Here is a 27,285-nt window from a genome sequence, read left to right as displayed (position 1 = left end):
CAGGTTCCGGCAGCCATGTCTGGGAGAGGCAAGGGCGGTAAAGGCTTAGGCAAAGGCGGCGCCAAGCGGCACCGCAAAGTCCTGAGAGATAACATCCAGGGCATCACCAAGCCCGCCATCCGGCGTCTCGCTCGGCGTGGGGGCGTCAAGCGGATCTCGGGTCTTATTTACGAAGAAACTCGGGGTGTGCTGAAGGTGTTCCTGGAGAACGTCATCCGGGACGCCGTCACCTACACGGAGCACGCCAAGCGCAAGACGGTCACGGCCATGGACGTGGTGTACGCCCTGAAGCGGCAGGGCCGCACCCTGTATGGCTTCGGAGGTTAGACCTGCTGCGGGCTTACGCGTGCACCAATTCTAAAGGCCCTTTTTAGGGCCACCCATAGAGTCCTTGGAAGAGCTGGGCACTTGTTTGGCCAGAATGGAAAACTGCCTTTGTCACGTGGGGGGGGGGTGTATGGTGCTGCCTGAAACACTACCCAGCTTTTACTAAGACTTAAAAAATTTGAATCTCCCATTTTCTCAATCCATAAGGTTATTCCCCATGTTAAATCATTTCGGGTTGTTTAGCGTGTTTAGTCACTGTCTCCCGCTGAGGAAAGTGGGAAATGGCAAGGGAAAGTTGCTCTACAGTCTCGGTGCAATTGTTTGATCAAAGTGGGGAGGTAGCCGTTCACTTAAGAGTATTTGCACGGCAATTCTGTCCCCCTGGTCATGGTTGAGCCTCTTTAATTGCTTCCCTTCCCACCTCTGCAATGAAGGGAGTGAGCCTGGTGGCTTTAGGGACCTGAACATAGGTTGGTGCTTTGTGATACTACACTGCTCACTTGAAAAGGTGCAAGCAAGAGTTCTCGCACAAGTTAAATCTAGTCAGTCATCCAAATACGGGGGAGGGTGTGTGTGTGAAAGTAGGGTTACAGTTTGTATAGAAATCAATCCAGTAATAAAAAATACAAGAATAAACTTGTGAGCTAAACTGCAAACCTACTTTTTTGCCCTGCCCTGTGTGTTACTAGGGCAGTTGTCAAGTATTTGGCAGTTGTCTAACCAGTGTGTGAAAATGTTCTTGGTTTCCTGGGTTGTTTTTTTGTTCAATAAAAAGGCCCCTCGTGGGGGTTTGCTATACCTTGCATCTCTTAGGTTTCCATTTTTTGGTACTACATTCAGGAAAACTTGTCAAGGACCTATGAGATATGCCGTCTTTCAGTGAAAATACTGTAAAGATACAGATGCAGAGATAATATGCTGTAAAAGCAAACTAATAACCTTAATGTCTTGAAAGCAAGTCTTCAAGTAACAATTCAGGCATGTGACTTTTGTAGCTTAGAATGACAGGCCTGCAGGAACATACCCACCATCAATACAGACAGCACAATTTAATCACTGAGAAGGCAAAAGCTATTTATTCTATATCAGCACAGTAAAGAATAGTGTCATTCTCTGTACTACCGATTCTAAATTTTCTTGAATTGAAATGTACATCCATACCTCTAATTCTTAAGCCTATTTATAGCTTTGCAGTTATTACATTTTCAAGTCAAGACTTTCTCAGCATTCTATGCTCATAAGTTTACAGCCAAGTTTAGCCTATACATAGTCAAGAGGAAAAAAAACCTTGTCAGTTCCCAAAAGAAAAGCCAGCTATTGCTTTATGGGTCTCTACACTTGACTGTTGTCAAACACTTTGAAGGTGAACTAGGTTTAAAACATGGGGCTTGACAATGGAAATGTCAGCAAGTCCACTGGCCTCCTAGGAGCTAATTAGAATGTGGAAGAAAAAGAATACATAACATACACACCTACATGCATGTACTACTTCTATGTATGGTTGAATGCCACATGGCAGCATATTCAGTATTGCTAGAGCCACCTCTCACCGACACCGGAGAGGTGTTATCAGACAGCCACCCCGCAACCCCCCAGTCGGATAGGGCCGTCCCCAGCCTCAAACCTTGTCTTCTCATAGAAATGAATTTATACGAGAGAACTTGACTACACTGTGATTAAGCCAGTTTATTAAATCAAGAAACGTTGTTAAAGAAGCAAGGCAAGCAAATCTATACACATCTGGCTTAGAAAGCGCCTACAGGCTCTCAGCTAATCTGAAGAGCAAGGTGGGTGGGGGTCCAAGGGCTTCTATCATTCGGTTCTACTTGACAAGGGGTTCTACTTGTCTGTAGGTCTCAAAACTCCTCAGCTGGTATAGATTAACCTATTCCTATTGCCCTGGAATCCTGTAACAGTACGATAAAAAATGTAGAAACAATAAAAATAGTGAAGAAATGTAGACAATAATTACTATAGGAATCTTGACAAGCCACTGCCTGCTGGAATCTGGGGAGGACAGCATGGCTGTTGAGTGGGGCTTGTGTCAGGCTCTGAATGTAGAGCAGAAAATCTGACGTCCTATGGATTCACAGTAAAGGGTGGGTGGGTGGGGGGAAACCAGGGAAAAAGCGGCAAGAATGACATTTGTGAAGCTTCCAGGTGAGAAATAAGTCAGAGAATTCAGTGTTCAAGATGTTTCATTTCAATTAAAATCTCAGTTGCAAGTGATAGCATTTCTATTACAAGTATCACCATCGTTTGGTGTGTGTTTTTAACATTGAAAGCAAAGCAGGTTTAAAATATCGGATCCTCACAGATACTCTGGAGGACATTAAAGATTTTAAGCGAAATCAAATAGGAGAAGGAGCGGGGGGACGTGCCCACCGACTAAACTAGTGGTTCTAAGGGTGAGCTTCAGGCTAGGGGGATGCTTTAAAAAGTAGACTCCCTAGTGCCGAGCAGGAAGGAGGGAAAGTAGTGCTAGGCACTTATTTCATTTCTCAAAGAGCAAGAGATACAAGAAGAAACTCCAAAAACTGGTTGGAGGCCCGGAAAAGGGCCCCTCCGGGTTTCCTTTCCTCCCGAGGCCTCTGCTCGGCCTGCAGACGGCTGTGTTCTCCGTGTCCCCCCCAGTTGCCCCGCCGTGTTGCCTGTGCCCGGACCCCCTCTTTTCGTAAGGACAGGACAGACGCTGGATCAGGGCCCACCCTAGTGACCCCACTTTCACCTAATCGCCTTCTTAAAGGTCCTGCCTCCACATGCTGTCCCGTTCGGAGGAGCCAGGCGGTAGGTCTTGGACGCATGGGCATCGGCACCAACAAAATGGAGAGTAACCCTGGGCCCCTTCGCCCTCCAGCCCCGGTGCCGGCCGCCCTGGAGGAGGTGGGCTCGTCCGACCGTCAGTTGGTCTACCGATCGGATTCTCCCGGGACCGTGGCGGATAGTGTCCGCTAGAGGGCGGCCTGGAGGGCGGGAGAAAAAAAAAACCCAGAAACGGTGGAGGGGCGGGGACAATGGCGAACGCTTGCGGTTTTCAATCCGGTCCGACGGTCTCGTATATCAGGGGGCCGAGCTCCCTTCCCGTGCACCGCGACTCTGGCGTGTTCAGATCTGAGCAGTAGCTGCCATGTCTGGGAGAGGCAAGGGCGGGAAAGGCCTTGGCAAAGGCGGCGCCAAGCGGCACCGCAAAGTCCTGAGAGACAACATCCAGGGCATCACCAAGCCCGCCATCAGGCGTCTCGCTCGGCGTGGGGGCGTCAAGCGGATCTCGGGTCTTATTTACGAAGAAACGCGGGGTGTGCTGAAGGTGTTCCTGGAGAACGTCATCCGGGACGCCGTCACCTACACGGAGCACGCCAAGCGCAAGACGGTCACGGCCATGGACGTGGTGTACGCCCTGAAGCGGCAGGGCCGCACCCTGTACGGCTTCGGCGGCTAAGCCTCTGCTGCGGGCTCACAACGTGCGGCACCCCTAAAGGCCCTTTTTAGGGCCACCCATAGAGTCCTTGGGGGAGCTGGGCACTTTTTAAAACATGGCACTCAACCGCCCTTGAGACATCCTCTGCACCACAAGCTGTTCCCCAAACTGCCCCCTGTTTTATGTTTAAACTAAACAATGACTCGCTTAGACAGGCAGGGCCACGTGCTTTTCCTTTCTCTTTGCGGAGCCGGCCCTTCTGTGTCCGAAATCGCATTTCCACGGGCCACACTGCGGCCTTCCCCACCGCTGGGAGCTGCGCAGCTGTGTCCGCATTTGGGTGATTCCTGGCCAATCCGCTGGGCACCACGGCGGTCAGTGCGGGTCCAGCCAATCAGGGCAGTGCTGGCATTGAGCCCCTTCGCGGTTTGCATGATCTGAGTCCACTTTTTTACAGAAACCGGTCCGTCGGGGACAGGGGTGAGGGGTGAGGGGTGAGGGGTGAGGGGTGAGGGGTGGGGTGGGAGTGGAGGCTGGGACTTCTCTGTATGGAAGCGATCCGGTCGCTCCTCCCTCGCGTTCTGGAGCGCAGCCTTCCCCGCCTGTTCCGAGCTAGGCTGCTGGTTTACTGCCTCGGGGACTCCGGTTGAAGGAAGGTCAGTGTAGTCCATCTTAACACTGGAGCCATTTGCTTTGGGCCGTTTTATCCACATGTGCGGTCCTTTCACTGGGCCGTGGGGAGTGTCCTCCAGCAACAGGAGGCGAGGTCCAGTCACCCATCCTCACGGTCCGTGTCAGGGCAGCCCCCGATGTGCGGTCCTGAGATGCCAGTTCTGCCACTTGGTCGTTGTGAGCTTCGTCGTCCTTTTTGGGCTTCCCTTCCCACTTGTGCATCGCCAGAGGGCCAGGCGGCTCGGCCCTGCTCAGGTTGGACGGTGCACTCGCAAAATCCGATCCGATCCGATCCAATGCACAGCCATTGAAAAATGAAGGAAAGGACATACAGGATTAGATCCCGGGTGCCATTCTAAAACACATTTGGCGGTTTACCCGTCCTGTGTTTTCGTAGTTTTCCCTGGGGGTGGTTCTGAGCCGCCGGTCCTGGCGCCTGAGCAAGGTGGTAAGATCAGTTTTGAACGTGGGAGCGGAGAACTTCAATGAATGACAGAAAACCCGAAGTTGAGAATATCCCAAGTGGAAAAGAAACCCTTTTGTGCGCCTTGTTTCAGTCGTTAGTGTGTGTGCGTGGACGTGCGGTAGGTGGTATAAAATGGTATCTTGCTGTCGTTTGGAGTCAGGAACGAGAGCTACTGTCAGTATATAGTGATGCTGTACCTCTATAGGCAAATATTATGTGTTGTTTTTTTAATGGAATGCAAAGCAAGACACAAGGCCGGCCGGCCCAGGCTCACGTCCCATCCATCCCCCACCCCCATCCATCCCCCACCGGGTGGGCACACATTCCCAGGTGTCTCCCTTCCTCCCCAGGTTTGGTTCCTTCAGGCATTCACCAGGAATAAAGAAAAGCTCTCCTTCCCTCCCAGGGTTCCTGTGAAGCTGAATGAGAGGAGGTGATGGAAACCGGAGCCACAGGCCACCTAGGAACCCGGGTATTTTACTGCCCAGGCCGCGCAGCCTGGAAGCTGGTCGTGTGGTGGAAACGGTTTACCAATTTAGTATTTATCTAACGACTTGATGGTAGTTGGCACTGACGTCAAGGATGCTGATGTTATTAATAGATTTGTGACGGAATGTAAGGCTCTGCTCTAAGCCCCGTGTGTGGGGGGGTGGCAGGTGGCGGGGGGGGGGGGGGGGGGGGGGGCGGGGCAGGCTGTACTCTCTTTTCATCCTCACAGCGATCTTGAAGTGAGTGCAATGAGGATCCTGCTTTACACATGAGGATATGGAGAGCCCAGTCTTTTCTCTGGGACCGTTTCCTGGCTAGGGGTCAGGGGTCAGGAGCCCTGGCGCTAACCAGAAGGAGCCTCCAGCCTTAACCAGGCTGTCTCCCTCCCACCCCGCACCCCTTTACAGCAGCGAGGACCCTAGAGGTCTGTCACCCTCCCCCCCTTTTCTTCGGTGCCCTCCTTCCTCCTCTTCCTGCCTTTCTGTGTGTACTTCCCTCTCAGCCCCAGATCCTACCCAAGCCTCTACCAACACCCCCGAAAATTCTCGGCACGGCCGAATGTGACATCTTTGGGGTATAAAAACCTGTTCCTCCCCAGATTGCCGGAAGCCGCCCATTGTCCTCACAGTAGAGAGATGTGGACAGGGAATCCGAAGGCTGGTCAACCATAATTGCTCTGAAAGGACGGAGCTAATCTCTCTTTGTTTAATGGAGACCTTGGTGGGGGAAGCAGCCTCCACCTGTTATTCTTATGTAAATTCTTGCCGATTGGCGATTATGGAATTTCCTGCCTAATGGCGCTGGGTGTAACCCATAGTCGTAATAAAAGGGATAGCAAGGCCAGAGGGGGTGTAGTCCCCTCTTGGGCTTCCGCCTGCCCCCACATTCCCAAATTAATACTTTTCTAGTCTTTCATTTGTGTGCGGCCTCCTCCAGAACCCGAACCCTGAACCACGTGGGACGTGGAAAGGGGTTCCACATCTGGCGCCTTCGAACAGGGACATCGGGAGGGGATGATATTTTCGCCTAGAGCGAAGGAAGGGGAAAATACACCCAGAAAAGGTGTGGAAAAGATCACCGAAAAAGGTGAGGGAAATTCACCCCCAGGACCAGCTGCAGAAACCGGATCTGATCTGTAAGTAGGGTGGGGACGTCTTTTTCAGCCAGGCTAATGGGGCAGAATTAGGTTATAAAGTAAGTTCTATTATACACTTTTTGGTTTGTATGCTTAAGAATTAAAAGTGTCAGAAGGCATTCTTTTCTAGTTTTTGTTTGATGTTATAGGACATAACCCTCCGTTTCCTGAAGAAGGTACATTAGATCTCGAATGTTTGGCAAAAAGGTGGTCAAAATTTGAAAAAGGAAAAAAAAAAAAAGGTCAGCAACAGGAAAAATCTTACCTGAATTAACTGTTTCTCCATGGGGAACACAATATTGCGTTCGCCAGGGCCTTGTAGAGAGGCTGAGGAGGAGCCTGCTCCCCTGGTCCCCTCCCCTCCTCGAGAGGAGCGGGAAGAAAAACCGGAGGAGCGGCCTTTCGGGCCCCCTCCACCTCCAGGTCCCAACCCTGAAACACCTAATGCGCCGCCGGTAGAGGCGTCCATCCAGAGGGCCATCAGGGAAGGAAGGAAGGACATGTCGGGGGAAGAAAGGCCGGCTTTTCCTGGGACACCAGTAGCTGACCCCCAGCTCCCAAATCCGATAATAAGGCCCCATGGAAGAATGGATTTTGAGATGATAAAAGCTTTGCGAGAAAGCGTTTTTGAAAACGGTCCAACGGCTCCTTTTACAGGAGAGATTATGAATAACATTTCTGAGGCTTTCTTAGCTCCTTCTGATTGGTATTCTCTGGCTCGTGCAACTCTGGACGGAGGAGATTATTTACTGTGGAAGGGAGAATATTTGGAGAAATGTGAAGAGCAAGCCCGCGCAAACGGAGGGCCGAACGCTCAAATAACTTACGAAATGCTGGCATGACTGGGACAGTATATGGATGTGCGAAATCAGCTACGTTACGTGCACCAGGCGTATGAGCAGATTAGACTTTGTGGAAGGAAAGCTTGGCGGGCCTTACCAGCAAAAGGGGACCCCGAGGGATCTTTTAGCAAATGTATGCAGGGGCCTACAGAGTCATTTTCTGATTTTGTGGCTCGTCTCACTCGGGCAGTGAGACGACAGGTTCAACACGAGACAGCAGGAGACATTTTAATTCGGCATTTAGCTTATGAAAACGCCAATGCTGACTGTAAGAAATGGCTGACGCCTCTGAGAAGAAATAGTCAGGATGTGGGGGATAAGAGGTGTTACAAGTGTGGAAGAGCAGGACATTTCCGAAAGGAATGTAGGCAGCCGAGAAGGACACAAGGCAGCGCTCTAGGGAGAGGCGTAAACGCGCAGCCTCCAGATTCGATCTGTCCTAGATGTCAGAAAGGGAACCATTGGGCCAATCAGTGTAGATCGAAGTTTCATAGAAACGGGCAGCCGCTAGATCCAGATAGAGGGCATGGTCACCGGCCGGGAAACGGCCAGAGGGGCGCCCCCCAGCCCCGACGTCAATAGGGGAGATCTGCCCTGCAAGGCCCACGGCGGATGCCCTCATCCGAGCAACTCCAGGAAGCGCAGACCTGGATCTTAACAGCGCTATAGCGGTCACTTTGACCGTCGATATTGCTCGGCAAGCTATTCCTACAGGAATTTGGGGACCTTTAGGATTAAATTTAGGGAGGAGTGGAAACACTCTTAAGTGGACTAACTGTTCTGCCTGGAGTCATTGATATTCAAATTATGAAGGAGAAATTAAAGTTATAGTAGAATGTAATCATGTTATGCAAATTACTCCAGGACAAAGAATTGCTCAGATACTACTTGTACCTTCTGTTCAGCAAGGTGAGGCTATAAATAGGAAAAGAGGAATGCAAGGATTTGGAAGCTGGGACATCTATTGGATACATGAAATTAGTAAAACCCGTCCTATGATGAATTTAAGACTAGAGGGAAAACAATTCAGGGGTCTAGTGGGCAGTGGAGCGGATGTTCGTGTTATCCGCAAAGAATTCTGGCCTCCAAGTTGGTCCAGGGCAGAAGCTATGGGCTCAGCTGGGGGCGGGGGAGGGGGGGATTCCTGATGACAAACAACGTAGTGCCGCAGTGTTAAGGTGGCAAGATGAGGAAGGACAGACAGGATGGTTTCAGCCCTACATCATCTCTGGAATTGCAGTCAACTGATGGGGCCAGGATGTTTTCATGTATTGTTACCGACAAAGGACAGTTAATAACTCAGATATCAACCTTTTTAGGATCGGTCACTGCTCAGTCTCCTCACCCTCATGCTGATCCTATCCAATGGGAAGATGATAGACCTGTCTGGGTGGATCAGTGGCCATTAACCAAGGAGAAATTCAATCCTATTCATGAATTAATACAAGAACAAATAAGCTGGTCACATAGAGCCTTCCAATAGTCCTTGTACAACAGAGACAATATCCTCTTTATGTGTCTTACCTGGTCCTTTCACAGAAGGAAATGCACAGGCTGATCAATTGGTTGCTTTATTAAAAGGAGCCTTAGAATCTCCTCAGCTTTTACATCAGCATGCCAAAATGCTGTCTAAACAATTCTCATTCACTGGACAACAGGCAAAACAGATTATGAAGGAATGTCCCACTTGCCCGTTACATCTGCCTCAAGGGCCTAACACAGGAGTCAACCCTAGAGGTTTGCTAAGAGACCTTATCTGGCAAATGGATGTAACTGCATTATACTTCCTTTGGACGCCTTGGGGCATTACATGTCACTGTAGACACCTTTTCAAAAGTCCTATGGGCTACTGCATCTACAGGAGAAACGGCAAAACAGGCTATTAATCATTGCCTAGCTGCTTTTGCCATCATGGGAGTTCCAAAAATTATTAAAAGTGATAATGGGCCTGCTTACCCAAGCTGTCATTTCCAGGATTTTTGTAAAAGGTGGAAAATTGAGCACATCACAGGAATGCCATATAATTCCCAAGGACAGGCCATTATTGAACAGCAGCATCAGCGGCTAAAATCCCAACTTGAAAAACAAAAAGGGGGGATGATGGGGAAATCACCTGCGGGGGTAGGCTGCATCAAGCCTTAATTACTTTAAATTTTTTCACTTGTGATGCTGATGGAACGACAACTATGGGGAGCTACATTGGTGTCAGAATAAAACAAAAGAAAATGGTCTAGTTAAGTGGAAAGATCCCGAATCTGGTTTACGGAAGGGACCCGATCCATTATTAACCTTTGGCAGAGGGGTATGCTTGTATATTTCCAGAGAATTTTTCCAGACCCTTATGGATACTTGCTAGAAATATTAAACTGCAACAGGGGTCCAAGGGAGAAACTAGCCAGACTAACGAGGACCTTGGACCTGGAGCCACAAGAGCAGCGACTCCAAGCAATCCACTGAAGATGAGCAGGAGGAGGTCGAGCCAGACAACAGGACAACAAACAGCCCGGAGACCACCTGGGGCATGGTAAAGAATACGTACAGACACCAGAGAATGGTACAGACACCGGAGAACGTCCGTCTTGCCCTGCTAGCAGTAATCAGCTGTACGGTAACATTACCTGGGGCAAATGGGGAAGTATTTTGGACTTGTGTTCCTGACCCTTCATGGGTAAGACCCCTTACGTGGGCGGATCCCCCGCCTAATGTAGTCACCAATAATACCAAACACGTTGGTCATCCAGGAGGAACATGGGTGTGGGGCAAGGAAGTATAATTACACAGGGGTCTCCACCCAGCTTCTCCCCTTTTGTATGACAAAATCAAACCTCCGCTCCTTTGTGTGTAAGATTAAAGAGAGGTTTCTGGCTTGCGTGGACACCAGAGGAGGGGACTATCACTACTTGCCCCTGGGAGAGGTGCAGAAAACGTAACTAAGACCTTGTCTATACAAAAAGAAACTGGCAGCCAGTTTGAAAGGGAATTGCCATGGCCCAGAGCAAAGGATATCCTTACATGATATCATTCTACAATGTCATTGTAATTTTTGATATTTTACAACAGCATATTGTACAATTATCCCAAACAAACGTACAAACTAATTCTTTGAATGTCTGGCAGCATTTTAAAATCACATGAAAGGAATTAATCCCTTCCACTGTGTGGAGGGCCCCCTGGGAAGGCACCTGAGCATTCTATATTGGCCCCTCTTGCCCTTTTTGCCAAGAGGGTCCCTCTTCTCACAATCCAGTTGCCCACAGCTGTTGCCTGAGCTCTCTGTTCCTGCCGAGGTTGAAGCCTCGTGGTGGCTGGTCCCGTGGATCTGTCTCTCGCCCAATGGCGTGAGCTGGGCCCTCCCTGGAGAAGAAACCTGGGTTCCCCGAGATCTGTGATGAGTGCCGGGGCCCCGCCAGCAGGCCAGGGGATCCCAAGGCAGGTGCTGGGCATGGAGGCCATAGGGGCATAGGCTACCAAGGAGACGGAAGTGAACCTCACATCACCCTGCTTGGCCCCGGAGGATGGCTGGTTAGCCAGAGACGGGTAAGATTCCTCAGGGGAGGAACAACCTAAGACAGGCACAGTCGCAGAGGGGCCATCAGGAGAGTACTTGGGGATCAACAGAGGTGGGGCACAGACCCTCACCCCCCCAACATTGTAGGGGCTTGAACACTCGCCCCCTCTGAGGGAGGTCTCCTGCCCCATGGCTGCTTCGCGCTCCCCATGCCCAGCTCAGATCGGGACCCAGGCAACAGAGACTTGGCCCAGCTCCCAGGTCAGATCGGGACCCAGGCAACAGAGTTGGCCGATGGCAGCTGCCCTATATCTAAATCCAGGAATGCCCAGGGCTTTCTCAAGGATGCCAATAATCCTTTCCAGTAATATTTACAGGGTAAACTAAGATTGTTAGAGTATTAAATTTGACAGTAAAATAGTCAAGTTTTCAGAATAATTTAATTGGCTAATTGAAATAAGTGAATATTCAAGAGAATTTAATTGTACCGGACAAAAAGCTGTTCCTAAAGTATTAACTAAAGTATCTATTGGTAGTGCATCTCATGGTAAAATTCCTTAACATGCAATGAACCTAAAGCAGTCCTATTTTTGTGCAAAAAATTAAAATGTAATGTTATCAAGACTGCATTATAAAAGTTTTCCAAAAGCCTCCTAATAATTAAATAAAAAAAAAGGGTGGGGGGAATAGTGGAGTAATATTATGTAAGGAAAAATATCCTGAAAGTAAATGACATCTAGAAATGTTTTACTTTGAAAATTAATTTTCATTTGTAATGCAAACAGCAAGACACCCATGAAAAACACACATGGTGTCAAAATAAGCCAAAGGAAAATCGTTTGGGCAAAAATAAAAAGGATCCCAAGTAAAATTTTCCTTTATTAACTTTTGGTCGAGAATGTTTGTCTATTTTCAGAAAACAACTCCCAAGACCATGTGGATTCCTGCAACAGAGGAATGGACAGGACTACTCCAACCACGAAGACAAGAGGAGAAACAGTCCAGAGATGGAAGACGCTGACGACGCCTTGCCATGTTAGCAGTCAGCAGCTGTGCCATCGCTGCAGGTTGCCCAGGACCAAACCGGAGAGGTTCGGACCTGCATCACCACCATTTGTCCACCATCCAGATATCATTGCTGACATGTACACATAAGGAACTGTTTGACATTGAAACCGGGGCTGGGAACTGTTGGACATTGAAATTGGGACTCAAAACATTTTTGTTCTTATATGTTTATTTCTGGTCTGCAGGTGCAAAATTTTTTAAAGAAAAGAAACGGGGGTGGGTTTGGGGGGGGGGGGGTGTGATATGCCAGAAACCGATCATTTTCCCACTAATTGAGAGATGTGGACAGGGAATCCGGAAGGCTGGTCAACCTGAAATGCTCTGAAAGGTCAGACGGAGCTAACCACTCATTGTTTAGTGGAGACATTGGTAGCAGGAAGCAGCCTCCACTTGTTAGTCTTATGTAAATGCCTGCTGATTGGCTATTATTGGAATTGCCTGCCTAAAGGCCATGGGTGTATCCCATAACAATAAAAGGGACAGCAAGGCCAGAGCGGGGTGTAGCCCTCCCCCTAGAGGTGGGCTCCCGCCTGGCCCCAATTCTCCCAAATTCATGCTTTTCTAGTCTCTTTCATTTGTGTGTGGCCTCCTTTAGAACCCGAACCCTGAACCACGCGGGACATGAAAAAGGGAAGTGGGGAAGAGTGAGGCCCCCAGAGATTCGTTTCCTGGGAGACAACCTGCCTGTTCTATTGTCTGGGCAAGACCGGGATTCAATCCCCGACTGTCCGCAGTGCTCTGATCGGCGCAAAAGAAGGTGGACTTCATTCCGAAGGGGATTGGGAAGGAGACGGAGGTGGGACGTTTTTAAGCGTGAGAGTGACAGGCTCAAAGAATGCACTTGGAGACAAGATCCCTCTCACACGGAGTGGAAGCTGAGTGTCAGGGCAGAGTCTAGCGTGAATACTCAGAGCTGGTGAAGGCATCAGTTAAGGCAGGGACCAGGGAGGGATGGAGACAGGAAGTAGATTTGATAACATTTGTTGACTGCTGAGACTTGGACAAAGGCCACGAGGAAGGAGCTTCTGCCCTGAACCGCTAGCTTGGGGGCCGGGGCCCTGGGTGGGGAGCTGAAGGTGTGTTTCAAGCCCGGGGTGGGGGGGCGGGGGGCAAGATGAGGCAGCTTTGGAAATTAGCTATTACCCACCCGGAAGGACCTGGGCGCGAGGCAGTCAGGAAGCTATTGGTGTAGCGCTCAGTCAGGACAGGGGTGTGAGCAGGAGGTGCGGATTAGGGAGGACCTCTCCGAGGCAGAGGTGTGGAAGGCGGGGAATCCAGGATCTCACCTGAGTGGCGGGTGGGAAAGACGAAGGCCAGCAGGGGTGAGCCCAGGGTACTGATGGGCCCGGTGGGGAGAGAGGAGAACAGAAGGCCGAGAACCGGGGACCTGGAGAAGGGTCGGGGCGACGACCGGGAGAGGGCGTGAACCCAAAGGCCAAGCCCCCCGCCAGGGAAGCCAAGGCCGAGTCCACGGGGCCACGACAGCTCCTACGCCGGCACAGGCACCAGCCCCTGCGAGGCCGAGGCAGAACGCGGTCTGAAGGCAGACGTACATGTTTTCACTTGGTCAAGTCCCAGGTGCAGGGTAGACTTTTCCTGCAGCCAAGCTAAGCCACGTGGAAGCTAATGATCAGAGGAAGAGCACAAATACTTACCTTGTCCTTCATTGTCCTGGAGCTCCCACCTGCGGGGAGGGAAGTGATTTAAGTACAGAGACGATCAAAAGTTAAAACCTACAGGTTTTATGGTTCTCTTGTATGTTATCAATGAACTCGAGTTTGTGCCGGTCTCCCAAAGCAATAATAGATTTGAAAGACTGCTGTGAGGGTGGCGTAGGCGTCGGACTCGACTGTGACAGGAGCACAAAGCCAGGGAGGCTTCCTGTAGGTGGGAGGGGTGGGGGGGTAGGAGGCCGGGGAGGCTGTTAGGTGAAAGCAGCGCCCCTCTTGGGGTCAGGTCAGGCAGAGGCTATGGAGAGGACAGATTGCTGACGGGAGCATCTCAGCTACTTGGGGCTCCCGGACCCGAGCCTGGGCAAGTAAGTCACTCACCCGAGAGCCTCAGACTGTATCTCAGAAAGCCCAGCGTCTGCCTAGTCCCCGCAAGGTTTGCCTTGAGGTTGTGCCACCCCCAACCCGCACACCTCTGGAGTCACTAGCAACTCCAGAGTAAAGGAGACCCAGCCTGCACTGAGTCCTCCCTACCTCCCTACCTACCTACCTACCTACCCTGGGAATGAGGGACTGGGCCGAGAGCCAGAGGCGTGCTCTGGAAATTGCCGTGATCCAGAAACAGGAGGGCCCCAGCCCCAGCCCCCCAGCCCCAGCCCCGGCCCCAGCCCCAGCCCCAGCCCCAGCCCCAGCCCTAGCCCTAGCCCTAGCCCTAGCCCTAGCCCTAGCCCTAGCCCTAGCCCTTTCACTGCTCTCCCCCCTTTTCTGACACATCTCGAGAGGCAAAGGGAGCTTTACCAAGAAGTTGGAGAAAGCACGTGTGAGCAGAGTAGCCGGACGCGGGTGTAAGGCTCCAGGGCCTCCTTGGCGGTGCGCGGGGAGCCTCGCTCTGCGGACCTGGGCTGGAAACGGCCCGTGGCACACCCAGCTCCCAAGTGGCCCACAGGTTGTGTCCACACACGCCACGGCCTCCCGTCCCCCCGGCTGGGGACTTGCTTAAGAAGCCCGGCCCCGCCCTCGGGACAGAAGGGCCGACGTTTTCCTCCCCAGGCCGAGGGCGTGCGGGACTCGGCTGCCGAGAGCCCCCCGGTGCGCTCTGGACCGTTGAGTGCTCCCGCGGGTGGGGGTGCCTACTTCGGGCCCTCGACTTTGTGCAAGAGACCGCCCGCGAGAGCCCCACCGGGTAGGACTGTGCGGACTGCCCGACAAGCGGAGGTGGGCGCCCCGGCCTCGCCCCATCGAGCAGCGGCTACCTCTAGGGACCACACTGCAAACTGGCCGAGTGACATCCCCGTAATGGCGGCCAGCAAGAGGGACCCAGGCCCGGGCGCCTACAGCTTTCCAGCCACCCTCGGTGTTGGGAGTCCCATGCCTCATCCGGCCCGGAACACGAGTCCCCGCCCCGAGGCCCAAGTGCTCCAGCTTCTCAGTGCAGATGTGGGTGGCTCTGAAAAGAGCCTTTGGATGCGATGGATGGAACCTGGAACCGAGCGCGCACTTCTTAGGCCCGCTCCCCGCGGATGCGGCGAGCCAGCTGGATGTCCTTGGGCATGATGGTGACGCGCTTGGCGTGGATGGCGCACAGGTTGGTGTCCTCGAACAGGCCCACCAGGTAGGCCTCGCTCGCCTCCTGCAGCGCCATCACGGCCGAGCTCTGGAAGCGCAGGTCCGTCTTGAAGTCCTGCGCGATCTCGCGCACCAGGCGCTGGAAGGGCAGCTTGCGGATCAGCAGCTCCGTGGACTTCTGGTAGCGCCGGATCTCGCGCAGGGCCACGGTGCCCGGGCGGTAGCGGTGCGGCTTCTTCACGCCGCCCGTGGCGGGCGCGCTCTTGCGGGCCGCCTTGGTGGCCAGCTGCTTGCGCGGAGCCTTGCCACCGGTCGACTTCCGGGCGGTCTGCTTCGTACGGGCCATGGCGATGCGAGACACGACCTGCACGACACAACGGCGGGAACGGTAGCGAGATCCCGGGCCGCCGCAGCCGCCTTTATAGCCACAGTCCTTTCCCGATTGGGCGGCACGGTAAAATTGAAAGTCCCGCGCCGGCTGCTCATTGGCTGTGATGTCACCCTCCCTGGCGTGCCCGATTGGCTGGGGCAGAATCTTCCCTGCCCCCACCCTGTCGCCTCCCTTTCTGCTCTCCGGCTTGCCAACAGCCTTTTCTACCTGGTTTTTCCTTTCTTTCAGGCCGAGTCCTTGTTCTTCTTTTTAAAATCTCAACTGTCAGGACGTCCCTCCGTACCGTAGCCCTTCACTCCCTAGGACACGCTATCCGCAATGCCCTCTTCCTTTCCACGCCCGAATCGAGCTTCAATCTTCCGTTTGTTCCGCCCCTCCCCCCACCCCCCCACGCCCCCACGCCCCCGGTGGCCCCTTCGTCAATCAGAAGGATCGCTTTTCCCGCCTTTAGGACCGGAAAATTGTCCGCCCCAGGCACAAGGCCCCGCCCCCGAAAGCCCTAACCTCCGCCGGGAAGGCGTCTTCTCGCTTCAAACACACACACACGTTAGGCCGAGGTCCAGGTTCGCCCCAGTCCCGAAAACGACCCGTCCTCCTACCGACCGGGGGTGGGGTGGGATGTGTCAGTGGATGGTCCCCTCCCTACCTGGCCTCAAGTGCTGGGCATAGGTCTCGGGGGTGAGGGAGCTTGCGCGCCGGGGGCCGCCTCAGAGGCGTTGTAACCGAGTCGCCGGTGGCGCTCGAGAGGCTCGTCTACGGCCCGACCCGTCCCATCCCGGCCAACCTAGGCAGCGAAGTGCTCGACATGTGGGCGGGGAGGGGCGGTTGGGAGCCCAGGGCAGGTCAAGTGGCTGGCACCGGCATCCTTGCGCAGGCGGGGGTGGGATTGGCACTTTCTACTGCGGACGTGGGGACGGAGGAGACTGGGTACGATAATAACAGCTCTTTTACTTGAAACAGTGGGTGGCTCTGAAAAGAGCCTTTGATTTCACAGGTGCCCCTCCGAAACGGGGAGCTGGGTGGGCGCCAGACGCACGGCCTCACTTGCCCTTTGCCTTGTGGTGGCTCTCCGTCTTCTTGGGGAGCAGCACGGCCTGGATGTTGGGCAAAACGCCTCCCTGGGCAATGGTGACCTTGCCCAGCAGCTTGTTCAGCTCCTCGTCGTTGCGGATGGCCAGCTGCAGGTGGCGAGGGATGATGCGCGTCTTCTTGTTGTCTCGGGCCGCGTTGCCCGCCAGCTCCAGGATCTCAGCGGTCAGGTACTCCAGCACCGCCGCCATGTAGACCGGCGCGCCGGCCCCCACCCGCTCGGCGTAGTTGCCTTTGCGCAGAAGACGGTGCACACGCCCCACAGGGAACTGGAGGCCAGCGCGGGACGAGCGGGACTTGGCCTTAGCGCGGGCCTTGCCTCCTTGTTTGCCACGACCAGACATGACGGCGACACGTACTGCGAGCGGCTCCCGACTGACGACCGAGGAAGTCGCCCTAAACGGCTCCCCTTCACCTTTTTATAGGCAGAACGGCGATTCTTCACCGAGCATTTTGATTGGCTAAAGCATAGCTTTGTCCTGATGGCCAATGGGAGATCGCAGGCAGAATACACTTATTTGCATAATCTCGCCCCCACCCAAAAACGAGCGCCACTGAAAGCCCGCCAATCACAACGCGGCGTACTCGGGACCTTAATTTGCATACAGCCTCTATAAGTACCGAGCCGCTTCCGGTAGCCCCGGTCCCGCTGTTGTCTTTGCGTGCCTGCTCTCTTTTTTTTTTTCTGCCGCTGGTGCTTCCCGCTATGCCTGAGCCGGCCAAGTCCGCGCCCGCGCCCAAGAAGGGCTCGAAGAAAGCGGTCACTAAGGCCCAGAAGAAGGATGGCAAGAAGCGCAAGCGCAGCCGCAAGGAGAGCTATTCCATCTACGTGTACAAGGTGCTCAAGCAGGTACACCCCGACACCGGCATCTCGTCCAAGGCCATGGGCATCATGAACTCCTTCGTCAACGACATCTTCGAGCGCATCGCCGGCGAGGCGTCGCGCCTGGCGCATTACAACAAGCGCTCCACCATCACCTCCCGGGAGATCCAGACGGCCGTGCGCCTGCTGCTGCCCGGCGAGCTGGCCAAGCACGCCGTGTCCGAGGGCACCAAGGCCGTCACCAAGTACACCAGCTCCAAGTGAGGCCCGCCCGGGACGCATGGACCCTCCCCTCCCCCCAAAGGCTCTTTTCAGAGCCACCTACCTTCTCCGCGAAAGAGCTTGCCACGTCTCTGATCCCCCCCCCCCCCCCCCCCCAGTTCAGCGCCCGCCAGAAGCCCTCTTGTTCACCATGGCGGCGTCTGGACGTCTCCGTGAAGCGCAGGCTTCTGTCTGAACCTCGTGGGCAACAGAGGGAGGGTCCGAGTGTGAGTCCTTTGTCAACCGACAGCTTGGTATCGCTGTCCTAAAAAGCAGCTACAGGCTGGCACGAGTTTGCTCTCATTGTAATTGTTCCATTTAAATATCAAATTTCCCTGTACGTACATTAAATGAGTTTTTGAGTTAGGGGGTAAGGATTAGATTTCTAAAGTCTAACCCTCCTGTTGGTGATGTGTCCTTTCGGAGCCATTTGTAATCACTGCAGGTGTTTGGTTGTTTCCCTAGGAGTAGCTTCGCTTTAGTCCAGTATTTAAGTTAAAGTACCTTACACAATTTTAATTTCAACCTCACACTTCAAAAGGCAGAATAGCCTAATGTCTAAGAAAATGTTACTGGGTATCCCTAGGCTAGTGTAATCACATAAGTACCGTTTCCTCGAATGAGTTTAGCAGACTCGAAAGTACAGCGATATTCAGACTTGTAGGTAATGTGTGATCTCCCGCAAACAGGTAAGCTTTTTCATGATAAAAGAGTGAAACAGCCCTAGCAGGTTTGGCTCAGTGCATAGAGGTTGGGCCTACGGATTGAAGGGTCCTGGGCTCAATTCAGGTCACGGGCATGTACCTCCATTGCAGGCTTGGTCCCCCGCCCTGGTCAGGGAGGAGGCACCAATGGGTGTGTCTCATACGCATGTGTGTGTCTCTTACCCCTAATGTCCACTCTCTATAAAATCAATGGATAACTATCCTCGGGTGAAGATTAACAGCAACAAAAAAGAGTGAAAAATATGTTGTGGTTCTCAGCAAAATGATCCCCCTTTCCTGTGTATTACTAATTTTTAGTGCCCCTGTTTTGGTATTTTCAGAGAGAATGGATTGTTCCAGGGAAGAGAGAAATGTTTTGGATGGTGTTGTTTTTTCAAATAAAGTTCTTTGTTACAGACAAAGATTCAAAATATGAGATTATATATATATATATATTCTATCTAATAAATTAGTGATGCTGATAAATTAGTGATGCTAATTGACCATCACTCCGTAACAAAGAAGGCTGCACTCACAGCTGAACCCATGTTCCCATAAGGAGCCTTAACCAGCAATCAGCAGGGACCTGAGGCTACACGCTTCTCCGCCCTCCTGGGCACACTCCCTGCCCTGGTCTGGGCTGGGGGACCTCAGGCAATGCCCCCTGTCCTGGCACCGGGCCAGGGGACCTGAGGCTACGCCCACTGCCTGGCAGGGCTTGACAAGGGTGGGACTGGCCGGGTCTGGATCTAGCCCAATGTGGGGGAGGGCAGCCGGGTCTGGGTCTCAGAAGATTTTGAGGTGCATGTGGGTGGGCGGGGAGTTGACTCTGGGTCCCATGGTGTGCCCCAGACTCTGACAGGAGGAAGGTTATCATATACATTTTACTAATTGTTGGAGACAGGGTGTAAGTTGACGAGGTCCTTGCACCTGAAGGGACTAGCAAGGCTCAGTCCCTTACCCCCACACAGATTTCGCAGGCCTGTTTGGATGGCAGTTAATCAGAATAATGAGAGCAGCCCCTACCTACAAAGCTTTCCCAGGTTTGTTTACATGACTGCTATCAGTAGGATAAGAGCTACTTTCATGGCTTACCAAGAAATATGTATCCAATTAGTGAGATTTATTGTAACAAGAACTTGTCCTTCAACTTATTCCTCCAGTAGTGATTTTAGAACAAAGAATGTTTTCCTCTTGATTGATCCCCTGCTTAGTGTCTTATGTATAAAGGGCATTACGCGGTTAATAAAGCTAGCTGCAGTAGCTCGACGGCTTGCAGAGGTGCAGTTGGTCGATGACTACCTGCAGACTCCTCCCAATCCTGCTGTCCTGTCTTTTCTCAAATCCCACCTCCCTACCTCAGCCCGGTTCAACCTGTCAGGCTGGCCCTGACAACTAATTTTCTTTCATCTCTGATACTTCTATTATAGAGAAAGGGCAAATAGCAATATTAAATTATTTCCTCCAATTAATCCCCTTTTAATGTGCACGAATTTCATGCACTGAGTCACACTATATATATATATATATATATATATATATATATATATATATATATATATATATATATAGAGAGAGAGAGAGAGAGAGAGAGACTCTCACTTGTCTGGGTTTCTTTTTGCAAAACAGCAGGAAACAAAAATGCAGAAGGCAGATGAGCCAGGCCACCAGGGTTAGGATCTGGGAGCAGGGAGATGAGGACCAAGCTGTTATCTGTAAGAACAGTGTTAACATAAAAACATTCAAACCTGCAAAGGATTTTGAGTTTGAGCAAACAATTGCCAGAAGTAGTATCTCAAGGATTGGGATAATGCTCCAGACAATAGTGGTTTCTCATCTATTTTTATACATTGCAATCAAAGGAGGGGACTTAAAAAAACAACAACAAAGGAGGGGACTTGAGTGGGTTACATAAAATCCACTGGTGATAGATTAGAGAGGCGGGAGAAAGCAAAGCAGGGAAACCCCTGGGGTTGGATTAAAGTAAAATGATACATACTTTGGTGGGTGCAGGATAGTTACCAGTTGACAACAGTGAGAATTTGTGTTATCTGACCCAGCGCACAGGCACGTAGAGTTGTGCCCCAAGGGGTCTGGAAGAACGAAGTTACAAGTTACCCAGACATTTCAAGGACATATTATCACAGATGCTGAGAGGCTCAGTTAAGGTAGTTTGACCTTGTCAGTGAAGATACCAGCCTAGCATGTGACTACCCACCATCACTGCTTTTAAAGTTTAATTTCAGACCATCCTCTGGTGACTGAAAGGTTTGCGACGCAGGAAACAAGACAGAGTCCAGGCCATGGAAAGGAGGGGGAGGTTTTAATCTTGCGCTCCCGGGCGAAACTCACCGGTCCAAGAGTGGGCCAGGGGAGTTCGCGCCAAAACGGGGGCTTAGGTACTTCCTTTATACAGCTGTTTAGTGAGGGGAGGGTGGAGGGCATGAGAGGTGTGGAATTCCTGCCTCGGGCAGGGGTCTGGGAAGGCGCCAGTTATCTTTGTCACCATCTACCTTGCCGATGCTTGCATGGCTGTGTTCTTTCCCCCCTGCCTCGACCTAACAGTGACTTTAGGTCTCTTGTTTGCAAGACCGCCATGCAGGCCTTCCCTGACCTTGTCAGGTCAGCATGTGGCCCCTTTTTGATCCACAGCAGAAACACTGCCCGCTGGCCTGGGGGCCTCTCCAAGCATCTTGGGAGAACGGTGGCAACCCCAGAGGGAGCACACAGAGTGCTTGGAAAGACCGCCTTGCTTTCCCCAGATCAGCAGCAGCAGCTTTCCTCTGGAGGCCACCTTGGAGGTCAGCGGGTTGGGAAACGCTGAAGGAACCGTGTTTGGAAGCTCCCACTGGGAGCCTGTGGTCCTGGGATGGACCCTGATAGAACTTAGTCCTGCGCAGGCCCTTCCCACCTCCTCCCTTCTGTAGGGGCCTCTGTTGAAGACCAAACGTATGCCTGCGGAGAGCAAACTCGTGCCAGCCTGTAGCTGCTTTTTAGGACAGCGATACCAAGCTGTCGGTTGACAAAGGACTCACACTCGGACCCTCCCTCTGTTGCCCACGAGGTTCAGACAGAAGCCTGCGCTTCACGGAGACGTCCAGACGCCGCCATGGTGAACAAGAGGGCTTCTGGCGGGCGCTGAACTGGGGGGGGGGGGGGGGGGGGATCAGAGACGTGGCAAGCTCTTTCGCGGAGAAGGTAGGTGGCTCTGAAAAGAGCCTTTGGGGGGAGGGGAGGGTCCATGCGTCCCGGGCGGGCCTCACTTGGAGCTGGTGTACTTGGTGACGGCCTTGGTGCCCTCGGACACGGCGTGCTTGGCCAGCTCGCCGGGCAGCAGCAGGCGCACGGCCGTCTGGATCTCCCGGGAGGTGATGGTGGAGCGCTTGTTGTAATGCGCCAGGCGCGACGCCTCGCCGGCGATGCGCTCGAAGATGTCGTTGACGAAGGAGTTCATGATGCCCATGGCCTTGGACGAGATGCCGGTGTCGGGGTGTACCTGCTTGAGCACCTTGTACACGTAGATGGAATAGCTCTCCTTGCGGCTGCGCTTGCGCTTCTTGCCATCCTTCTTCTGGGCCTTAGTGACCGCTTTCTTCGAGCCCTTCTTGGGCGCGGGCGCGGACTTGGCCGGCTCAGGCATAGCGGGAAGCACCAGCGGCAGAAAAAAAAAAAGAGAGCAGGCACGCAAAGACAACAGCGGGACCGGGGCTACCGGAAGCGGCTCGGTACTTATAGAGGCTGTATGCAAATTAAGGTCCCGAGTACGCCGCGTTGTGATTGGCGGGCTTTCAGTGGCGCTCGTTTTTGGGTGGGGGCGAGATTATGCAAATAAGTGTATTCTGCCTGCGATCTCCCATTGGCCATCAGGACAAAGCTATGCTTTAGCCAATCAAAATGCTCGGTGAAGAATCGCCGTTCTGCCTATAAAAAGGTGAAGGGGAGCCGTTTAGGGCGACTTCCTCGGTCGTCAGTCGGGAGCCGCTCGCAGTACGTGTCGCCGTCATGTCTGGTCGTGGCAAACAAGGAGGCAAGGCCCGCGCTAAGGCCAAGTCCCGCTCGTCCCGCGCTGGCCTCCAGTTCCCTGTGGGGCGTGTGCACCGTCTTCTGCGCAAAGGCAACTACGCCGAGCGGGTGGGGGCCGGCGCGCCGGTCTACATGGCGGCGGTGCTGGAGTACCTGACCGCTGAGATCCTGGAGCTGGCGGGCAACGCGGCCCGAGACAACAAGAAGACGCGCATCATCCCTCGCCACCTGCAGCTGGCCATCCGCAACGACGAGGAGCTGAACAAGCTGCTGGGCAAGGTCACCATTGCCCAGGGAGGCGTTTTGCCCAACATCCAGGCCGTGCTGCTCCCCAAGAAGACGGAGAGCCACCACAAGGCAAAGGGCAAGTGAGGCCGTGCGTCTGGCGCCCACCCAGCTCCCCGTTTCGGAGGGGCACCTGTGAAATCAAAGGCTCTTTTCAGAGCCACCCACTGTTTCAAGTAAAAGAGCTGTTATTATCGTACCCAGTCTCCTCCGTCCCCACGTCCGCAGTAGAAAGTGCCAATCCCACCCCCGCCTGCGCAAGGATGCCGGTGCCAGCCACTTGACCTGCCCTGGGCTCCCAACCGCCCCTCCCCGCCCACATGTCGAGCACTTCGCTGCCTAGGTTGGCCGGGATGGGACGGGTCGGGCCGTAGACGAGCCTCTCGAGCGCCACCGGCGACTCGGTTACAACGCCTCTGAGGCGGCCCCCGGCGCGCAAGCTCCCTCACCCCCGAGACCTATGCCCAGCACTTGAGGCCAGGTAGGGAGGGGACCATCCACTGACACATCCCACCCCACCCCCGGTCGGTAGGAGGACGGGTCGTTTTCGGGACTGGGGCGAACCTGGACCTCGGCCTAACGTGTGTGTGTGTTTGAAGCGAGAAGACGCCTTCCCGGCGGAGGTTAGGGCTTTCGGGGGCGGGGCCTTGTGCCTGGGGCGGACAATTTTCCGGTCCTAAAGGCGGGAAAAGCGATCCTTCTGATTGACGAAGGGGCCACCGGGGGCGTGGGGGCGTGGGGGGGTGGGGGGAGGGGCGGAACAAACGGAAGATTGAAGCTCGATTCGGGCGTGGAAAGGAAGAGGGCATTGCGGATAGCGTGTCCTAGGGAGTGAAGGGCTACGGTACGGAGGGACGTCCTGACAGTTGAGATTTTAAAAAGAAGAACAAGGACTCGGCCTGAAAGAAAGGAAAAACCAGGTAGAAAAGGCTGTTGGCAAGCCGGAGAGCAGAAAGGGAGGCGACAGGGTGGGGGCAGGGAAGATTCTGCCCCAGCCAATCGGGCACGCCAGGGAGGGTGACATCACAGCCAATGAGCAGCCGGCGCGGGACTTTCAATTTTACCGTGCCGCCCAATCGGGAAAGGACTGTGGCTATAAAGGCGGCTGCGGCGGCCCGGGATCTCGCTACCGTTCCCGCCGTTGTGTCGTGCAGGTCGTGTCTCGCATCGCCATGGCCCGTACGAAGCAGACCGCCCGGAAGTCGACCGGTGGCAAGGCTCCGCGCAAGCAGCTGGCCACCAAGGCGGCCCGCAAGAGCGCGCCCGCCACGGGCGGCGTGAAGAAGCCGCACCGCTACCGCCCGGGCACCGTGGCCCTGCGCGAGATCCGGCGCTACCAGAAGTCCACGGAGCTGCTGATCCGCAAGCTGCCCTTCCAGCGCCTGGTGCGCGAGATCGCGCAGGACTTCAAGACGGACCTGCGCTTCCAGAGCTCGGCCGTGATGGCGCTGCAGGAGGCGAGCGAGGCCTACCTGGTGGGCCTGTTCGAGGACACCAACCTGTGCGCCATCCACGCCAAGCGCGTCACCATCATGCCCAAGGACATCCAGCTGGCTCGCCGCATCCGCGGGGAGCGGGCCTAAGAAGTGCGCGCTCGGTTCCAGGTTCCATCCATCGCATCCAAAGGCTCTTTTCAGAGCCACCCACATCTGCACTGAGAAGCTGGAGCACTTGGGCCTCGGGGCGGGGACTCGTGTTCCGGGCCGGATGAGGCATGGGACTCCCAACACCGAGGGTGGCTGGAAAGCTGTAGGCGCCCGGGCCTGGGTCCCTCTTGCTGGCCGCCATTACGGGGATGTCACTCGGCCAGTTTGCAGTGTGGTCCCTAGAGGTAGCCGCTGCTCGATGGGGCGAGGCCGGGGCGCCCACCTCCGCTTGTCGGGCAGTCCGCACAGTCCTACCCGGTGGGGCTCTCGCGGGCGGTCTCTTGCACAAAGTCGAGGGCCCGAAGTAGGCACCCCCACCCGCGGGAGCACTCAACGGTCCAGAGCGCACCGGGGGGCTCTCGGCAGCCGAGTCCCGCACGCCCTCGGCCTGGGGAGGAAAACGTCGGCCCTTCTGTCCCGAGGGCGGGGCCGGGCTTCTTAAGCAAGTCCCCAGCCGGGGGGACGGGAGGCCGTGGCGTGTGTGGACACAACCTGTGGGCCACTTGGGAGCTGGGTGTGCCACGGGCCGTTTCCAGCCCAGGTCCGCAGAGCGAGGCTCCCCGCGCACCGCCAAGGAGGCCCTGGAGCCTTACACCCGCGTCCGGCTACTCTGCTCACACGTGCTTTCTCCAACTTCTTGGTAAAGCTCCCTTTGCCTCTCGAGATGTGTCAGAAAAGGGGGGAGAGCAGTGAAAGGGCTAGGGCTAGGGCTAGGGCTAGGGCTAGGGCTAGGGCTAGGGCTAGGGCTGGGGCTGGGGCTGGGGCTGGGGCTGGGGCCGGGGCTGGGGCTGGGGGGCTGGGGCTGGGGCCCTCCTGTTTCTGGATCACGGCAATTTCCAGAGCACGCCTCTGGCTCTCGGCCCAGTCCCTCATTCCCAGGGTAGGTAGGTAGGTAGGTAGGGAGGTAGGGAGGACTCAGTGCAGGCTGGGTCTCCTTTACTCTGGAGTTGCTAGTGACTCCAGAGGTGTGCGGGTTGGGGGTGGCACAACCTCAAGGCAAACCTTGCGGGGACTAGGCAGACGCTGGGCTTTCTGAGATACAGTCTGAGGCTCTCGGGTGAGTGACTTACTTGCCCAGGCTCGGGTCCGGGAGCCCCAAGTAGCTGAGATGCTCCCGTCAGCAATCTGTCCTCTCCATAGCCTCTGCCTGACCTGACCCCAAGAGGGGCGCTGCTTTCACCTAACAGCCTCCCCGGCCTCCTACCCCCCCACCCCTCCCACCTACAGGAAGCCTCCCTGGCTTTGTGCTCCTGTCACAGTCGAGTCCGACGCCTACGCCACCCTCACAGCAGTCTTTCAAATCTATTATTGCTTTGGGAGACCGGCACAAACTCGAGTTCATTGATAACATACAAGAGAACCATAAAACCTGTAGGTTTTAACTTTTGATCGTCTCTGTACTTAAATCACTTCCCTCCCCGCAGGTGGGAGCTCCAGGACAATGAAGGACAAGGTAAGTATTTGTGCTCTTCCTCTGATCATTAGCTTCCACGTGGCTTAGCTTGGCTGCAGGAAAAGTCTACCCTGCACCTGGGACTTGACCAAGTGAAAACATGTACGTCTGCCTTCAGACCGCGTTCTGCCTCGGCCTCGCAGGGGCTGGTGCCTGTGCCGGCGTAGGAGCTGTCGTGGCCCCGTGGACTCGGCCTTGGCTTCCCTGGCGGGGGGCTTGGCCTTTGGGTTCACGCCCTCTCCCGGTCGTCGCCCCGACCCTTCTCCAGGTCCCCGGTTCTCGGCCTTCTGTTCTCCTCTCTCCCCACCGGGCCCATCAGTACCCTGGGCTCACCCCTGCTGGCCTTCGTCTTTCCCACCCGCCACTCAGGTGAGATCCTGGATTCCCCGCCTTCCACACCTCTGCCTCGGAGAGGTCCTCCCTAATCCGCACCTCCTGCTCACACCCCTGTCCTGACTGAGCGCTACACCAATAGCTTCCTGACTGCCTCGCGCCCAGGTCCTTCCGGGTGGGTAATAGCTAATTTCCAAAGCTGCCTCATCTTGCCCCCCGCCCCCCCACCCCGGGCTTGAAACACACCTTCAGCTCCCCACCCAGGGCCCCGGCCCCCAAGCTAGCGGTTCAGGGCAGAAGCTCCTTCCTCGTGGCCTTTGTCCAAGTCTCAGCAGTCAACAAATGTTATCAAATCTACTTCCTGTCTCCATCCCTCCCTGGTCCCTGCCTTAACTGATGCCTTCACCAGCTCTGAGTATTCACGCTAGACTCTGCCCTGACACTCAGCTTCCACTCCGTGTGAGAGGGATCTTGTCTCCAAGTGCATTCTTTGAGCCTGTCACTCTCACGCTTAAAAACGTCCCACCTCCGTCTCCTTCCCAATCCCCTTCGGAATGAAGTCCACCTTCTTTTGCGCCGATCAGAGCACTGCGGACAGTCGGGGATTGAATCCCGGTCTTGCCCAGACAATAGAACAGGCAGGTTGTCTCCCAGGAAACGAATCTCTGGGGGCCTCACTCTTCCCCACTTCCCTTTTTCATGTCCCGCGTGGTTCAGGGTTCGGGTTCTAAAGGAGGCCACACACAAATGAAAGAGACTAGAAAAGCATGAATTTGGGAGAATTGGGGCCAGGCGGGAGCCCACCTCTAGGGGGAGGGCTACACCCCGCTCTGGCCTTGCTGTCCCTTTTATTGTTATGGGATACACCCATGGCCTTTAGGCAGGCAATTCCAATAATAGCCAATCAGCAGGCATTTACATAAGACTAACAAGTGGAGGCTGCTTCCTGCTACCAATGTCTCCACTAAACAATGAGTGGTTAGCTCCGTCTGACCTTTCAGAGCATTTCAGGTTGACCAGCCTTCCGGATTCCCTGTCCACATCTCTCAATTAGTGGGAAAATGATCGGTTTCTGGCATATCACACCCCCCCCCCCCCAAACCCACCCCCGTTTCT

General features: G+C 54.3%; 8 protein-coding genes across 8 annotated transcripts; 5 read left to right on the top strand and 3 right to left on the bottom strand.

The window, feature by feature from the left end:
* Positions 1-3: 3 nt before the first annotated feature.
* On the top strand, positions 4-986 carry LOC307093632 (histone H4). Its single transcript, XM_079761881.1, has one exon. It carries the CDS (start codon positions 16-18, stop codon positions 325-327), a length of 312 nt encoding a protein of 103 aa, XP_079618007.1. The 5' UTR covers positions 4-15; the 3' UTR covers positions 328-986.
* A 2,416-nt stretch (positions 987-3,402) lies between these two features.
* LOC307093539 (histone H4) lies at positions 3,403-3,912 on the top strand. Its single transcript, XM_079761709.1, has one exon. It carries the CDS (start codon positions 3,455-3,457, stop codon positions 3,764-3,766), a length of 312 nt encoding a protein of 103 aa, XP_079617835.1. The 5' UTR covers positions 3,403-3,454; the 3' UTR covers positions 3,767-3,912.
* An 11,124-nt stretch (positions 3,913-15,036) lies between these two features.
* On the bottom strand, positions 15,037-15,542 carry LOC307093651 (histone H3.2). Its single transcript, XM_079761907.1, has one exon. It carries the CDS (start codon positions 15,505-15,507, stop codon positions 15,097-15,099), a length of 411 nt encoding a protein of 136 aa, XP_079618033.1. The 5' UTR covers positions 15,508-15,542; the 3' UTR covers positions 15,037-15,096.
* Positions 15,543-16,525: 983 nt separating this feature from the next.
* LOC307092958 (histone H2A type 2-A) lies at positions 16,526-17,045 on the bottom strand. Its single transcript, XM_079760554.1, has one exon. The coding sequence runs from the start codon at positions 16,983-16,985 to the stop codon at positions 16,593-16,595; it is 393 nt and encodes a 130-aa protein (XP_079616680.1). The 5' UTR covers positions 16,986-17,045; the 3' UTR covers positions 16,526-16,592.
* Positions 17,046-17,301: 256 nt separating this feature from the next.
* LOC307093531 (histone H2B type 2-E) lies at positions 17,302-18,058 on the top strand. The gene has a single exon (XM_079761700.1). The coding sequence runs from the start codon at positions 17,348-17,350 to the stop codon at positions 17,726-17,728; it is 381 nt and encodes a 126-aa protein (XP_079617826.1). The 5' UTR covers positions 17,302-17,347; the 3' UTR covers positions 17,729-18,058.
* A 2,528-nt stretch (positions 18,059-20,586) lies between these two features.
* LOC307092890 (histone H2B type 2-E) lies at positions 20,587-22,118 on the bottom strand. Its single transcript, XM_079760445.1, has one exon. The coding sequence runs from the start codon at positions 22,067-22,069 to the stop codon at positions 21,689-21,691; it is 381 nt and encodes a 126-aa protein (XP_079616571.1). The 5' UTR covers positions 22,070-22,118; the 3' UTR covers positions 20,587-21,688.
* A 253-nt stretch (positions 22,119-22,371) lies between these two features.
* LOC307092842 (histone H2A type 2-A) lies at positions 22,372-22,896 on the top strand. The gene has a single exon (XM_079760338.1). It carries the CDS (start codon positions 22,432-22,434, stop codon positions 22,822-22,824), a length of 393 nt encoding a protein of 130 aa, XP_079616464.1. The 5' UTR covers positions 22,372-22,431; the 3' UTR covers positions 22,825-22,896.
* Positions 22,897-23,874: 978 nt separating this feature from the next.
* LOC307093287 (histone H3.2) lies at positions 23,875-24,376 on the top strand. The gene has a single exon (XM_079761262.1). The coding sequence runs from the start codon at positions 23,910-23,912 to the stop codon at positions 24,318-24,320; it is 411 nt and encodes a 136-aa protein (XP_079617388.1). The 5' UTR covers positions 23,875-23,909; the 3' UTR covers positions 24,321-24,376.
* The last annotated feature ends 2,909 nt before the right edge of the window (positions 24,377-27,285 follow it).

This window comes from Cnephaeus nilssonii (genome assembly GCF_951640355.1).
Source record: "Cnephaeus nilssonii genome assembly, chromosome: 21".
NCBI lineage: Eukaryota > Metazoa > Chordata > Mammalia > Chiroptera > Vespertilionidae > Cnephaeus > Cnephaeus nilssonii.
This window is presented reverse-complemented; position numbering and strand designations above follow the sequence as displayed.

Coding starts and splice junctions, on each gene's coding strand:
- LOC307093632 (XM_079761881.1), top strand. CDS start 16: ATGTCTGGGAGAGGCAAGGGCGGTAAAGGCTTAGGCAAAGGCGGCGCC.
- LOC307093539 (XM_079761709.1), top strand. CDS start 3,455: ATGTCTGGGAGAGGCAAGGGCGGGAAAGGCCTTGGCAAAGGCGGCGCC.
- LOC307093651 (XM_079761907.1), bottom strand. CDS start 15,507: ATGGCCCGTACGAAGCAGACCGCCCGGAAGTCGACCGGTGGCAAGGCT.
- LOC307092958 (XM_079760554.1), bottom strand. CDS start 16,985: ATGTCTGGTCGTGGCAAACAAGGAGGCAAGGCCCGCGCTAAGGCCAAG.
- LOC307093531 (XM_079761700.1), top strand. CDS start 17,348: ATGCCTGAGCCGGCCAAGTCCGCGCCCGCGCCCAAGAAGGGCTCGAAG.
- LOC307092890 (XM_079760445.1), bottom strand. CDS start 22,069: ATGCCTGAGCCGGCCAAGTCCGCGCCCGCGCCCAAGAAGGGCTCGAAG.
- LOC307092842 (XM_079760338.1), top strand. CDS start 22,432: ATGTCTGGTCGTGGCAAACAAGGAGGCAAGGCCCGCGCTAAGGCCAAG.
- LOC307093287 (XM_079761262.1), top strand. CDS start 23,910: ATGGCCCGTACGAAGCAGACCGCCCGGAAGTCGACCGGTGGCAAGGCT.